Source organism: Thermobia domestica, chromosome 6, assembly GCF_964235325.1.
Source record: "Thermobia domestica chromosome 6, izTheDome1.hap1.1, whole genome shotgun sequence".
Taxonomy (NCBI): domain Eukaryota; kingdom Metazoa; phylum Arthropoda; class Insecta; order Zygentoma; family Lepismatidae; genus Thermobia; species Thermobia domestica.
This window is the reverse complement of record NC_137459.1, coordinates 139,996,384-140,011,345: the sequence shown is the minus strand read 5'-3', so window position 1 is coordinate 140,011,345 and position 14,962 is coordinate 139,996,384. Positions and strand designations below refer to the sequence as shown.

Genomic DNA, 14,962 nt, shown 5'->3' with positions numbered 1-14,962 from the left:
TCGTCATGAGTTTTACACATATGTTACAATTTGATTTTTTCCCACATAAAAAATAAATAAAATAACCACAATAATAAAAATTACAACGGCACTTCCATGGGGTTCGAACCCAATACCTTCGACATACAGACTAGTTGCTTTAACCAACTGAGCTACTTGTTTTTTTACGTGAACTGAACCTGTTCTACGGTAAAGACGATTTTTCATTACGATTGTGCTAAGAATTCGTCTTTTTCCATAGGTAATTTCCATTATTTGCTCTATCTATACGTTAATACTTAGCATAGATTCATATATTTGGAGTTCGCTGATAATGCATGTAATAAGACACATTAGAAATGTTTCGTTAAAAGTTTCGTTTGTAGATCTAATCCACGTCTCTCTCAATGACATAGATGTCACTGCTTCGTGTTGAACTGCAGAATTCCCTCGCGTTCTTGAAAATTTCCCACTTTAGCAGAGTTGGTAATTCTCGAGATTTCTGTCGATTTAATGTTTTTTGCTTCTAATTTATTTATTTTAAGCTAATATCTAACACAAATATTAAAAACGGGTTTGTTATTAACCTGTCCTGCTGGGGAAACCTTCCGAAATTTCGAACATATAAAGAAAATGGGGATATTTTCAAAAAACTTCAGAATAAAGAGACGCGTCATTTATTTTGCTCATGGTAGTACATATTTTTAAACTAGGAAGCAACGATTGAAGTACACTAGAAACTACACAGTGTTCTCAGATGCAACCGAAGGTTTTTTTTTTTTTTTTTTTTTTTTTTTTGCAAAACATGTAAATTGACTTATAACTCATACGTATGGATGTTCTGTCATTAATTTTCAGTTTGTTTAGTTGGAGTAGCTTGGAAACTATGGAGCAGAAAAAATAATTTTTCATTTCCACCGATAACTAATCGGATGAGGCCCCTGAAAGGTGAACTAGAGAAATCGTAGTTTTCATAAATTAACACTCTGAATTGGCAACTTTGCTGATGTTTCAGTGCATCAAAAGGTGTGTTAAGGATCTGTCTACATTATGCAATTCCTGAAAACAATAAAAAACAAACTTTGAAATTATCATGATAAAACGTTTACTTACATGCATCCGGCAACATTGCTACTATCAAAAATGAGTTACCAGGTCTACAGCGGATGCTGGGAGTGTCCCCTGTTTTGATTCAAACACTGGTTCACACGTTTCATCAAGTTGGCAGAAACTTTACGAAGATTAGAAGTGTTAATGTTCTCAATGGCACTACGAATGTTCGTTTCCAGGTCTTGAATAGTTCGAGAATTATTATTGTATACTTCTTGCTTTAAATAGCCCCATAGAAATGAATAGCAGTGTTGTCGGGTGCATGTAAGTAAAAAATTTATCATGATAATTTCAAAGTTTGTTTTTCATTGTTTTCAGGAATTGCATAATGTAGACAGATCCTTAACACACCTTTTGATGCACTGAAACATCAACAAAGTTGCCAATTCAAAGTGTTAATTTATGAAAACTACGTTTTTCCTAGTTCCTCCTTACAGACGCCTCATCCGATTAGTTATCGGTGGAAATGAAAAATTCTTTTTCTGCTCCATATTTTCCAAGCTACTCCAACTAAACAAACTCAAATTAACGACAGAACATCCATAAGTATGAGTTAATTTACATGTTTTGCAAAAAAAAAAAATAAATAAATAAATAAATAAATAAAAAAAAAATAATTTACACCTTCGGTTACATCTGGCAATACTGTGTGGTTCCTAGTGTGCTTCAATCGTTGCTTCCTAGTTAAAAAATATATGCATGAACAAGGCTTCATTTGGGTATAACCATTATTTGTGTATCACTTCAGGTTCAAAATTTCTACTATCCCAAACTTCTGGTTGCATTGTATATTACAATGCAACCCGGAGTTTGTGATAGTAGAAACTGAACACCCTGTAGCTTTCCATCTGACTTACTTTTCCTCTATGTTTTCATTGAAACATCCATTTCAAGTTAATTTCCTTCTGTGAATAATCTCTGTCCTTTAGTTTGTTCTCTTCCAAAGCACTTGCTTCTTAACGTTGTGAGAAGTGTTACATATAGAGGTTGTTCAGTCTACATTTGGGCAATTTCGACTTACCTAAAAATTTAGAAGAATTCATGGCGTCAGGTCCGTAAGTGCTCGATGCATTTCCCTTGGTTCCTAACAATAGCTCGACAGCATAATTTCCACTGAAAATGGGCTTCTCTCAAGAACTGGTAGGGGAATCTTGTCCCAATCCCTTTGCACAGCTTTCCAAAGTCCTTCCACAGTTGTCACACGCCGTTTTCCCAAAACCCACTTCATCAATCCAAATCCACAATAGTCCATAGGACTTGCATCTGGAGATTTAACAGGTACCTCATTGAAAGGTATCACCTGTATACCACTTGCCTCCTCCATCTCCATGTAAAATGCGAGGGACGATCGTGAGGTATGTGATGAGGCCTTGTCCATGTGAATGCGCACCAGATTGGCGTCATATCCGTACATTGTTGGAATCTCATGCTCGTAAATATGCCGCATGATCTGCTCCTAAAAATACTGCGAATTTATTTTACAGTTCTTTGCCACCCTACGAATCTTCAGTTTACCTCGGTAACTAGTCAGTAACGACCATGAACCCTTTGGGGAAGGATTCTTTACAGACACGGACCCACCTTCTGAAGTTCTTGGCACCTTTCTCTCGGTAAATGATGGCTCTCGGTTTGCCACAGTCGGAAAAATAAATCCATGCTTCATCGAGCGTTACGACGTACATCCACCTTTGTTTTGCCAGATGCCGTTCGTACAGCTTCCGGGCGTTACACTTTCGTTCCTTTCGGTGGGCATCCGTGAGAAGAGGGCCGCGAGCTTTCATGACTTTTTCCAGCTTGAGTTGATGGTGTAACGTCCGGCTCACAGTCCCCAAAGACACGTCAAGACGATTAGCCATACACCTTTGTGTTGGTAAATTTCCTTGCATTGCCATTTTGCGAAGTTTCCTCTCCATGGTGGAGGTGGCCTTGGCGCATTCCCGCTTCCTAGGCAACTTCGTTGGTGATCCAAATGGTGGAACTTCGTTGCCCTTGTACTTTTTAATAACATTTTTTATTCGACTTAAACTGTTGTTGCAATCATTCTTCTTGCACTGTTTTCTAATGGCAGAAACACTAAAGTGGGCGTCATAAGGAGCCGCAACATAGCCTTCCCAAAACCGGCTTAGTTTGGGCGGCTTTTTCGTCACAGAGCGGAAACCTACACATTGGAAACAAATTTAACACAACACTCACAACAATGGTCCTGTTTTGTGCGTTATTGTCGTTCGCACGGAAAAACAACTCCGTTCCCAGGAAGCCTCTGCACAACACTGCAGGACGCCACGAGCCAGGTCGGGTGAATCCATTCTGCCCGGGAGGGGGAAGGAACGAAATCGGCCAAACGTAGGCTGAACATCCTCTGTAGTTGCTGATATTCATATTTTCTTTTAATACTATCAGTAGGTGACTATTGGAGCACACATTTGCATTACTATTCTAATGAAGTGTTGGAGGGGGGAGGGAGCAAATATGAACAAGCCAGCATGAAAGATTAATCTAAATCTCATGTCAAGTAACAGTTGAAATCAAGCACTTAGAGGTAGTAAACTTTACATACGTAATTAAATTGAAAGAGCTAAAATATGAGACTGGATAGAGAATCGAACCTGGGAATCAAACTTATCATGCTGATGCGTGATATGGTTTTGCTCTTGAGGTAGATATTCAGCCATTCAGATCACGTAGACTATTTAGCAACTCAGTATAAATTTTATGAACACCTATGACGGTTTGCTAGATATGATTTGACAAATGGAGGTAACAACATATTTTCCTTGCATCATACTTTTCACAGCTATGGATTTAGCAAATTCAAAATGTGAAAAATGTTATTTACGTTGTTATAAAAATTGATTCATTCCTTCAATTGTCATATAATTTCCAAATTCAAATTGTTTTTTAGCATATTTGTTTATAGACTGTCAGTGAGTGGCATCGTATAATTAAAAAAAAATGTAAATTAAGCAAACCAGTTACAACTATCACACGAAGGAATCTTTTGCTCGTATATTGGTAATGAGTTTTTTTTTTTTTAATATTTTCCTTGCATGATAGTCATTGGAATAATATTTCATTAATATGAAATTATTACAGTTTATAGTAGTTTACGATGCCAAGTACAGATGATGCAACACCAAATTGAAAATCAAATATATACTTTTATACTTGATCTATGTTTAACACTTTAAAGAACCACGTTAACATTTCTTCGTCTAAATCAATGTACTAAAAATCCAATATAGCATTTCTAGTGTTCAACCTTTTACAGCTTCATATTTGCTCAAATATTTGAATAGGTAAATAGATAAATAAATAATATCAGTTTTGCTGCAATGTCCTCAGTAGATGTTCATGTTGAAAAGGCGGTTGTAACACATAGCAGTGTAAGAATAATACATCAAAATGTCTCATCCCAAATAAATATCTTATGAATGAATCAGTTTTCTTTTCTTTATTTTACTTAAGATAAAATAAATAAAACAATAATGTTGCTTTGTTTTTAATAGTTGAAAATTATGCTTTTAAGAGTTATACCCTTTCAACACACAACAAATGACTTGTTTCACTGCATCATTAGCGGTAAGCCTCTAGATTGCTTAGCTAAATTGTTTTTGAATATGATCTGTTTGTGAATGAAATGGTTGCTATTTGTGTATCTAGTATATGTAAGCTGTTGATAGGTAATTATTACATTATGTGTTTATTATTGTTTAAAAATCTATGTTGTTCTTCTAGTGCCACCTGCGAAGCCTTTACTTCATGCTACAACCACAACTACGAACAGCATTAATCTACAGTGGAAACAAAGTGATGATGGCGGAGCACCAGTACAAGGATTTATTCTCCACTATAAAAGGGAACATGGAGAGTGGGAAGAACGGAAAATTGGTCGATTGGAAAGCAGTTATGTTCTTGATAAATTGTGGTGTGGAACTCGTTATCAAATGTATATAGCAGCGTATAACAAAATTGGAATGGGGAAACCGAGTGAACCAGTTTTGGCCACTACGCAAGGAACAAAGCCAGGAACTGTGCCAAAAGAAAGATTCCTTTTTGTTAATTCTACGTCCGTTACTTTATATTTTGAAAACTGGAACAACGGAGGTTGTCCGCTTTTATATTTTGAAGTTCAATATCGAAGAAATGGTGCTAGTACGTGGACATTAGGTAACGTATCACAGTAAAAATTGTAGTAAGTGGAATATATTTTACCAAACTTCAAGCTTTATGAAGTGTATAGTGCATATATGTGAGGTATATTGTGTAATAGCAATTATAAATTTAAATGTATCACCTACTGCAATGCATAGCACTTTAGTAAATTCCAAGATCTGGCAATACTTAAGTTTTCCGACTATGATATGGATTGATATGTATAGTCCTAGGTGTGATTAGAATTGAGAGCAGAGAATTCCGTTTCACCCAGAATGTTAGAGAGAGTATCTATGGTTTAGTTTTGAGGCTTGATTGAATTAAAGTTATACATATCAATTATCTTCATTATGCTTTTCAAATATTTTCAATATCCACATTAGGAAATTATTGGGGAATGCTTGATATAGTATAACTGAGCGATTATTTTCATATTCCTTACTCCAGATGGTACACAGAAGAAGAAATCATGAATCAGTCCTCTTATAAAATTGGTTAGGTTAAATTTAGATTGAAGTTGCACTACCCGATTGGACGTAATGTCACATGGTATTATCGTGGCGGGTGTGGTTGTGAAGGGCAGGGTGTTTTTCTGCGAATTGTGATAATGCTGGAATGAAACGAGCAATGCGGGACTTCTAAACCCCTTCGCTCGCTGACGCTCGCTCAGCTATGTTTTATACTCTAAATAAATAACTATTTTAAAAATGAAGTTGTGTGTGCAAGGTGGACTAATACCACGTAACATTACATCACGATCGGGTAGTGCAACCTCAATGTAAATTTAACCTCACTCTTATAAAATAGCCTGAGACATTGGAATGAAGAAATTTTCGTTCTTTGCAGAGCAACACTTTAGTATGTTATCTGCTATTCCAAAACTTCATGTTGATATTGATGATGCGTGTATATACGAGATAACGTTTAGAATGAAAATAAAATTGTTATTTTACTGGGAAAATTTTCTGTTATTTGTCTGTTATCCAACATAAGCGGCGATCTCATTATTAAGTTAATCATCAGCATCAACAACAACTGTTGTCAAAAGTTTGATTTAACTCTCCTTTGCAACCATCTATTTTGAGCAATTGTTTTTCACATAACTGTGCAGTGCTTGTTGATTTCGTTACATTACCTTGTGTACGTGTGAGGAAGCTTCTTAGATGATTTCTTGAGGTAGCAATGAATTTGATATCATTTTACTTAGAACTATGAAGCAAATATATGGATATATATATATATATATATATATATATATATCAAAACCTTTTAAATTATAGTTAGTTGATGAATTAAGTTTGGTGTTCTTCACATGTAATTCAAACTCGTGCTCTTTCATTACTAGATTCTCCCTGATCTCTCTACACTGATTCTAGAGAACAGAAACAACATTTACTCTGAAGAGTTTAAAGATTTCAAGCATTTGTCTGTCCGATTATACAAAACATGTAATCTAATATTAACTAGAAGTAAGTATTTACCATTACAGCGTGTTGCATTCATCACTAATTGACTATACATTAATTTTTGCAGTATCAAATAATGTTGAGCCAAGGAAAACATTTACTTTTAAGAGTTTGGAGCCTTCAACAAATTATGAGTTACGAGTAACTGCACATAACAACGCTGGCTACTCGTCAGCTGAATACACTTTTCGTACATTAAATAGAATTGGTGGTAAGTCCTATAGGAATAATTTTATTTGATATCTACTTAACTTGACGTTTTACCTTTAACATAAAAATGTATAATTTATTCTTATATAGATTTGTGGGAGTGATATTGTTCACAGAATTATGATATTGAATAGACGACTTTCTTAAAAAAATGTTATATGATAATTTAACATTTTGCTGGGTGATATCATATAATCAAATTGCATGTAGTATGCTTTATCAATGTTATGAAATTATTATTATTATTATTATTATTATTATTATTATTATTATTATTATTATTATTATTATTATTATTATTATTATTATTATTATTATTATTATTATTACAGTAGAAACTGTTAACTTTGCCACCTTTCTAAGTTGGTCACCTACCTAACTTAGCCTTTCTTCTCTGAAACCTGCAATTTCCCATAAAATATGCATTACTCTTTACTCCCTACATTGGACACCTGTCTATTTTAGAACTACATCGCACTGTAGTAACGTTGTTCCTATCATTTAAAGTTACAAACGTTAAAAAGAAACGCGAATAAGATAGTAGAAAATACTTTTCTTTTTCGTAGCTTATTTGTCAACAACCAATTTTCAGACGCAAAATAAGACACTTTTAGTGTTTCAACCGAGAGCAACGGACGACATAGCATGGATGTTTTGAGTACTTCCTGGATCTAACATTTTAATTTATCTACCATCATAGGTGGAGGAGGAGAATAAAGAATATGCCGTAACGTTTTCTAGCTAATTAGTATGTAACAATTGTATATAAAATATAGTGAACGACGAACAAAGATATTTATTTCATAGATTGATTCATATTGCAGAAACAGAAGTTACTATTTACTGTTTATTAAATACAAGCTAGTAGATAGATAATAACTAGTAGGTGCATTAGAAATACTTATATGATCTATAATAGTCTTATTTCAGTAAAACCTTTTTTTTTTTTTTTTTTTTTGTGAAAGTTGGCCACCTGTATAAGTTGGCCACTTTTCAATGAAATCGATAGTGGTCTACATAAACAGATTTCACTGTATTATCAAAGTAATGGATATTTGATACGATCTGTTGGATTAAATATTACCACAATTTATGTGATTAAAATTGCCAGTCTCTTGCTAGGAATCATTTCAAAGACGCAATAATGTAAAACCATACAAATGAATGATTTATTACAGTCTTCACGTATGTTGATTTTTTGAAATAAACTAACCAAAGTTGAGACTTCTACTTTTGCTTTCTATACTAGAAAGTCCATAAAGTAAGAAATTTAGATACGTTACCTTATGTTTGGAAACTTCATGTATAAGTACAGAACCAGAATAGCTTTATGTATGTATGTTCATGCTTTCCTTGTGAAGTGCACTTGTTGAGAAATGGTAAGAAACAGGGCAATCCAAGAAAATACACGAGCACAGTGCTCACCACAAATTTATATGACCTGGGATAGAACCAGGGATTCTTTATACCTCATGTGAGCGCTCTGCTATTGACTTCCCTTGATCGTCTCTTATGTATTGTCATAATCAAATAGAAGCAATCTCAAACTTTTGTTTATAAGCTTTGTGTTTTATACATAGGCAAGCTTTTAATAATCGACAGACAGATATTGTTTATAACAACATTATCCATGGCTTTGGTTTGAATATTGTAACAAAAGAAACACTGACCAAAGCTTAAACACATACTTATATATATATATATATATATATATATTAAAAGGAAGGTAGATGTTCTTTTTTTTTTATTATTTATTTATTCGAGTTACAAAAAGTAAGAGGATTGCACTATTCTCTCTCTCTCTCTCTCTCTCTCTCTCTCTCTCTCTCTCTCTCTCTCTCTGTCTCTCTCTTTAAAGGAACGGATTACCAAAATTCCTGACATTCCTTGTTAACAGTCTGTAATTTCTAAAATGCTACTGCTACTACTACCACAACCACTCCTATTACTACTAATAATTTTTAACATTCTTCTTCTTATTATTATTTTCATTATTCTTATTCTTTTTGCTATTAATGTTAATTTCAGGAACTGCTTCACCAACTCTCAACCGGGTAGAAGTTCCTTCAATTCCTTTTTACATGGATGTTAAGCTGATTGTTCCTGTTATTGTATCAGCAATTACAGTTGTTATAGCAGTTTTAGGAGTGTGTTTCTGCCTGAGGAAGAGTAAGTAGGTTGATCTCCAATTTTTCAATTTTCGAAGTTTGTTCTTATGTCTCGTGATGTTCATTAAATCTGTTTCTGTATTCATTGCTGTATTTGGGAAACCTAGTTAGACAGAGGAATGTTTTAAGGTTCACAATAGTATATCTATCATTTTAAATAAAGTGACATTTAAAGTGACCAATGAAAGATAGACATTATGTTTTATTATAATGTATACGCTTTATACATTTCCAAGATAAGATTAATTTAGAAATGGTTTGCTTGTATTAATATATAGCTAATATTAACTTTAAATATTTCTCAGACTATCCATGTATATTTCTTTCGGCTTTCGGATTATCAAAGAATTGGGACTGAATTTTAAGTTAAAATCACTGACTTGCGGTCGTTTCTCTGAACACTGATTTTCAGTCTAGATTTTTGAGCTGACAATGCATCAGCATAAAACTATTAAAATGTTTCGAAGTTTTTTTTTTTTTTTTTTTTTTTTTTTTTTTTTTTTTTTTTTTTTTTTTTTTTTTTTTTTTAAAGAAAGCTAACACTAATTATGTAGCTCGAAGAATCTGCAAACTCACTGTCAGATGCAAGACCAATTAGAAGGCATCTTCTTGTCTTGTGTTCTGTTAACGTACGAACTAAATGAATCGAAAGCAAACTATGAGGTGTCATATTAGAATACAACATTAACATTAATCATAATATAAACACACACATATTATAAAGCAAGGGAATACAAGTTGGCTTAACTTTAAAAGTTCCCCTCCAGTTTCAAGCCTAAAAAAATCACTTAAAACACTTAAAATGATAAGTTCCTCTACGCTTGTTGATTTTTACTTCCTTTCTACATTCTCCACCCTGGGTTCTCAAATTCAGTAAGCCGTAGGCCTCACAGAAGTTCAATAGATACTATTCATTATTCTTGTATAATTCAGTAAAGCTTAATGCAAAAATACCACACCGAGCATACCGATTCACTATGATATACGACTACCATGCTCCTGAAGCATCAAAACCTTCCGCGTCTTGCAAATATTGCCTACTTCTACATATAATCTGTCGTGTTAAACATAAATTTACTTCAAAGCTTACACAACTAAGGATCATATAAGAATTCCAAGTCATCATTTATTACCTTACTTTACCTTAAATTTTCCAAACTTTTAGTAAAAGCAGAGGTGCAGCACTAATTGCATATGTTTCTTTCTAATTCTCTAAGCAAATGTTTTACAGTTTGTAATGCACAATGACTCTTAAGACATTCAGAATGTGTACTGGTACCTGGTAAAGTATAATACAAAAACATACTAGCTTGTGTAACGCTAATTATTCCTAATAGTACACTAATAGGTATCGCTACCAGCACTTCTTCCCTGTTTGATGTCAATAGATGCCGCTAGTGTGTAGGTAATTTTCAGATTTAAATTATTGTTAGGAGTTAATTGCAACTTAAAAGTTACCTTATATCAATTTGTTTCAAAATAGGGCATAGGCCGTAACCATATTTGGGTCTGAATATTAATGTTTTTGTATTTCTACAGTAATGTATTGCAACGATTTTAACCCCTTTAAAATTTTGGGGTTTCTGAGGCATTTTGTAGACTTTCACTCAATCTGCTATTGCGTCAAGACTATTTATCGGAAAATCATGGTTTGTACCTCAATTTTTTTGGAATAAAGCAAAGTTTTCAACTATGCCAGTAAAATTTCCCTATTATGTACTAAGGCAATAAAATTGCCACCCAAAGTGGGAAAAAGGGATTTTTTCAATTTCTCCCCTCAGGTACACGACATGGACATGCAAATGTTACCAAAACTAACTTTGGTTCATTCCAAATAAAACGAGGTACGAACCATGACCCTAGGCTAAATAGTCTTGATACTAAAATTAATATACTATTGTTTTCCGACCCATTTTTCATGGTCAATATAGTGTAAAGGGGTTAATAGTTACTTAAACTGTGTTGTTTCAATTTAATTATTTGAAAATGGATAATTTTGATACTGAATATGAACGTAATTTCCCATTAATAGACAAATAAAGAATTAGAGATTTTAATAAAGGATGTTTTTAGTCTATAGCATACAGAGAGCTGAAGATTTAGGTGGAACAATTACTTTATGTTAGTAAAGAAGAATGTCAATAAAGGGAATAGATTAACATTTCCAACTAATTATCGGTTATAAATTAAATATTTAAGTTTAATCTCTAAATTTGAAGAAAATATGTCATGACTACACATTCAAAATGTGCATATCGCTTCCTTATTTTTTTCTAATGCAAAAATAAGACCATGGACAAGTGTTATTTATTTAGTCATCTTAACACAGAAATAAACTTTATTTTTGCCTCAATGTGTCGTGTTTTAAAACGTACTATTATGTGGTGCTCCATCTAGGGAGAAGTTATGTTTTGTAGGTGTTTACATTTTCAGAACATAATAGCTTTCTTGACTTTTTATTGTCAGCAAAAGAAAGAACACATTCAGAGTTATCGGATATTGCAGCAATGCTAAGATAAAATTTTCAGGTATATACCCAACTACCACCACGAGGATCATCACAATAGTTTATGCTGGGCTCTTCCAAGTACCGCTCAAAATGCAATTGCGAACTGTCATTTGTAGTATTATTTTTAAACAAGAAGACCAGCACTGTCTTTGTTTTCAGTTCTTTCGGTTCAGTGTTATAATTACTACAACTGGTTGCAGAAATAATGCTTCTTCTTCACCGTAGATCCTGTTGACAATTTTGAAGTTCCCGAGAATTTCACAGTTGCGATACATGTAAAAGAAGAAAAAAAAAAATCCCTGTCTTGCATTCACTGATAGTCGCATTTTATTCTCCGACAGAAAAATAGTTTTTCCAGTAGTCACCGGAGATTATTCCTGAACAAGGTAGTAGCATCATCGTCATCCATTTCCGTATATTGTAATCCTGAATGATGATGCTTACACTTGAGTGAACTGCTGACAATGTCGCTTGTGATCACTGCAGATAATTGTTGTAGATGGGTCGGTGAATTTAAAGGAATTTGTGAGGGTCTTAATAAAATTCCAGTCTCATTTTGTGATTGTTAATTTCAATGTTACCTTAGCAGGGATGACATCCTTGCCATTGAGCACTGTAACGATGGCGGCTCCATTCCTAACTAACCCTTGATATTTATGGTATGTTGAGTCCCAGCAAGTGGTATAGCTTTGAACGAGGTTTTTAAACGTAAGTTCAAGCTGTTTTTGTGTCTCTGACAGGACTGACGTGACGACAACCGAGTAACAGAAATTCAATGTTAGTTGACTCACTTTTTTTAAGAAAAGAAAGGAAAGAATAATGTTACATTTTTACATCTTCATTTGACACAATATTTGACACACAATTATGTTTACTGTATTATCGCGCGCAATAACACGAATCTTGAACATTATGTCCTATTTCGAAAATGTTATCTGTAAATCCTGCTAAATATTCTATAGTGTGTCTCTCACATACATTTCAGTTAAGTATGGCATAGTGCATGGTGTTACTTCCTTTTTATTGTCGAATTTTTACTTTCCAGAGACGGTGAGAGAGAAGAAAGTATGGTGCCCGTGAAAAATAACAATAAAATAATAAAATCAAATAGTCGAATTCGATATTTCAACGGATTTACACGTTTCACGGCTCCTACAAACCATATATAATTATATACTGGATGTCTGTCCTTTTGTTCGTCCCAATATAAATGTGTTTAGTCGTCTTGAGGCCGTACTCTTCAACGTATCCGACTCAAATTTTAAACTTAAGATATTTCATAAACAAATGCTTTTCTAAGAAACCTATTATGTGATATTAATTAGTTTTCATTTTTCTTAAGTGGGTAGTTCACTCTTGGATTGAGTTTTTTTTTTTTTTTAAATGATGTTCTCCAAAAAAATAATAAATAAATAAATAAATGTTTTATATCTCATAAATAAATGTTCCATTAAGAAGCCTACAAAATGATGTGAATCATTTTCTATTATTTAAAAAAATCGCAGGGAGTAGTTAAATTTCGAATGTGAGCTTTTTCCAAATGAGTTTCTTACAAACGACTCAGACATTTTTGTTCATATTTCATAAATAGATTTTCCTAACAACCCTACAATATGGCAAGAATAGTTTCTCATGAAGAAATCCACAAGGGCTAGTTTGCTCTTGGAGATTTTTTTTGGATACTATTTTCTGAAAACACCTAGTATATTTTTTATTTATATTTCGCAAATAAACATTTTAACAATAACTACAACATAGTATGATTCCATTTAAGAAGTGAGATTGGAAAAGATTAATGTGGTATTCCGTAAATTTTATTTTAATTGTTTCCTATATTCGAGAGTCAATTTTTCTGCCTCTCTTTCTCTCTCTCTTTCCTTTTATTATTTGAACTTGTAGCCATTTCGTTACAGATCATGGTTAAAAAAGTAAAAAATAAATAAATAAAGAAAGAAAGAAAGAAAGAAAGCTCATTTTTTTAAAAAGAAAGAGTGTAGTCTGAGGCGTAGTTGTGAGAAATCTTTGGGTTACTTTCTGAAGTTTTAGAAAAAGCATTATTTCTGTAGCACATTGATGGTTGTATAATAAATGTTCATTTACAATATTGTTTTTTACCAACATCAACTTCATAATTTTTACCTGAAAATTTAATTGTTTGCTGGAAAGTATCTTCCTTAGCTTGAATCATTTTTAAACATTTGTATTTTTGTGAATGATCTCGATCCAGGGCCTACTTCAGCAGAGACATCGAGTGCCCAGGAATCACAAACAGCAGCAGCTCTGGACAACCAACAAAACATGGAACAAAGGGAGCAGTATTACGCGACAGTGAGGAAGTCTCTCCGATCGCCAGTGAGGGATATGGGAACTCTGGAGCGGATTCCAGGTACTCTATGAAGTTAAATAATATCAACGGTACTCTTATATTTTACTAAGACTCTTTTTGTTTACCATTAAGGGTAGTCTGGTGTCTGTATCTCTGCCAAATCTTCCTTTTTCCGTTGGTTTTGCACAGGAAAATGAAAGAGATTTTATCTCACTCACTCAAACTAAGGTACATGTAAATTAAAATGATTGGCTTTCGCTCTAAGGTAAATTAAGAATACCACTACAATTTCATTTTTAGGTGAGACAATTCTTGATCACATATAAATTTATATGATTGAGTAAAGTATTAAGAGAACACTCGAATAGCGGAAAAAGAAAAGAAAAGAAACGTGACTAGGCATCTTTTTTTCTTTGAAATAATCAAATTATGCAAGATGTGTTCTCATGGGTTTTGTTGCATTGTATTTCTAGCTAATTTTCAAATTTAGAAAAGATGTAGTAAAGTAGGTGATCCTAACTACATTTTCTATTGTAGCGATTAATAGTGAACCATACTGTTTTAAACATATTGTTTAGAAATTACTGTTCAAGTTGTTTCTTACTTTTGCAATTTCAACAATTATGATAGTATTTTTGTTCCTCGCGTCGAAACATTCAATTTCAGTTGTTCACTGTTTTCTTTGTTTCATTTTTATTTAAAGTAATTACCTTTCGCTTTCCATTAATTTAGCTGGTGATATCTTTTGTTTCTACCAGGATTTGGAGTTCTTCCATTTTAAGGAAATTGAGTATTAATAGAAGGAAAATATCCCTGGTATGACCTTGGCTTTTATAATAACAATGAATCGTTAATCACTTCTTTCATTCTCTCAGTTATTTTGAATCGCATTGTGACTGTACTGGTTTGATCAACCATGCTGAAATTATTATGATCAAATGGGATGTGTATTGTTTACACAGTGAAAACATGTTGATTGAAAATAGTGGTATATATCGCCATATACAGGATCTTTCGAAACAACACCGACAACGTTTGGGAG

General features: G+C 33.3%; 1 protein-coding gene across 2 annotated transcripts in view; it reads left to right on the top strand.

Moving 5' to 3' along the window:
- Positions 1 to 14,962, top strand: part of LOC145688242 (cell adhesion molecule Dscam2-like) — an 802,178-nt gene that overhangs the window by 769,026 nt on the left and 18,190 nt on the right. For both annotated transcript variants that reach the window (XM_081762176.1, XM_081762175.1), the window contains exons 24-27: positions 4,825 to 5,256; positions 6,775 to 6,918; positions 8,946 to 9,086; positions 13,822 to 13,980. In XM_081762176.1, coding sequence (XP_081618302.1) covers positions 4,825 to 5,256; positions 6,775 to 6,918; positions 8,946 to 9,086; positions 13,822 to 13,980 — 876 coding nt within the window. The remainder of the gene's footprint in view (positions 1 to 4,824; positions 5,257 to 6,774; positions 6,919 to 8,945; positions 9,087 to 13,821; positions 13,981 to 14,962) is intronic.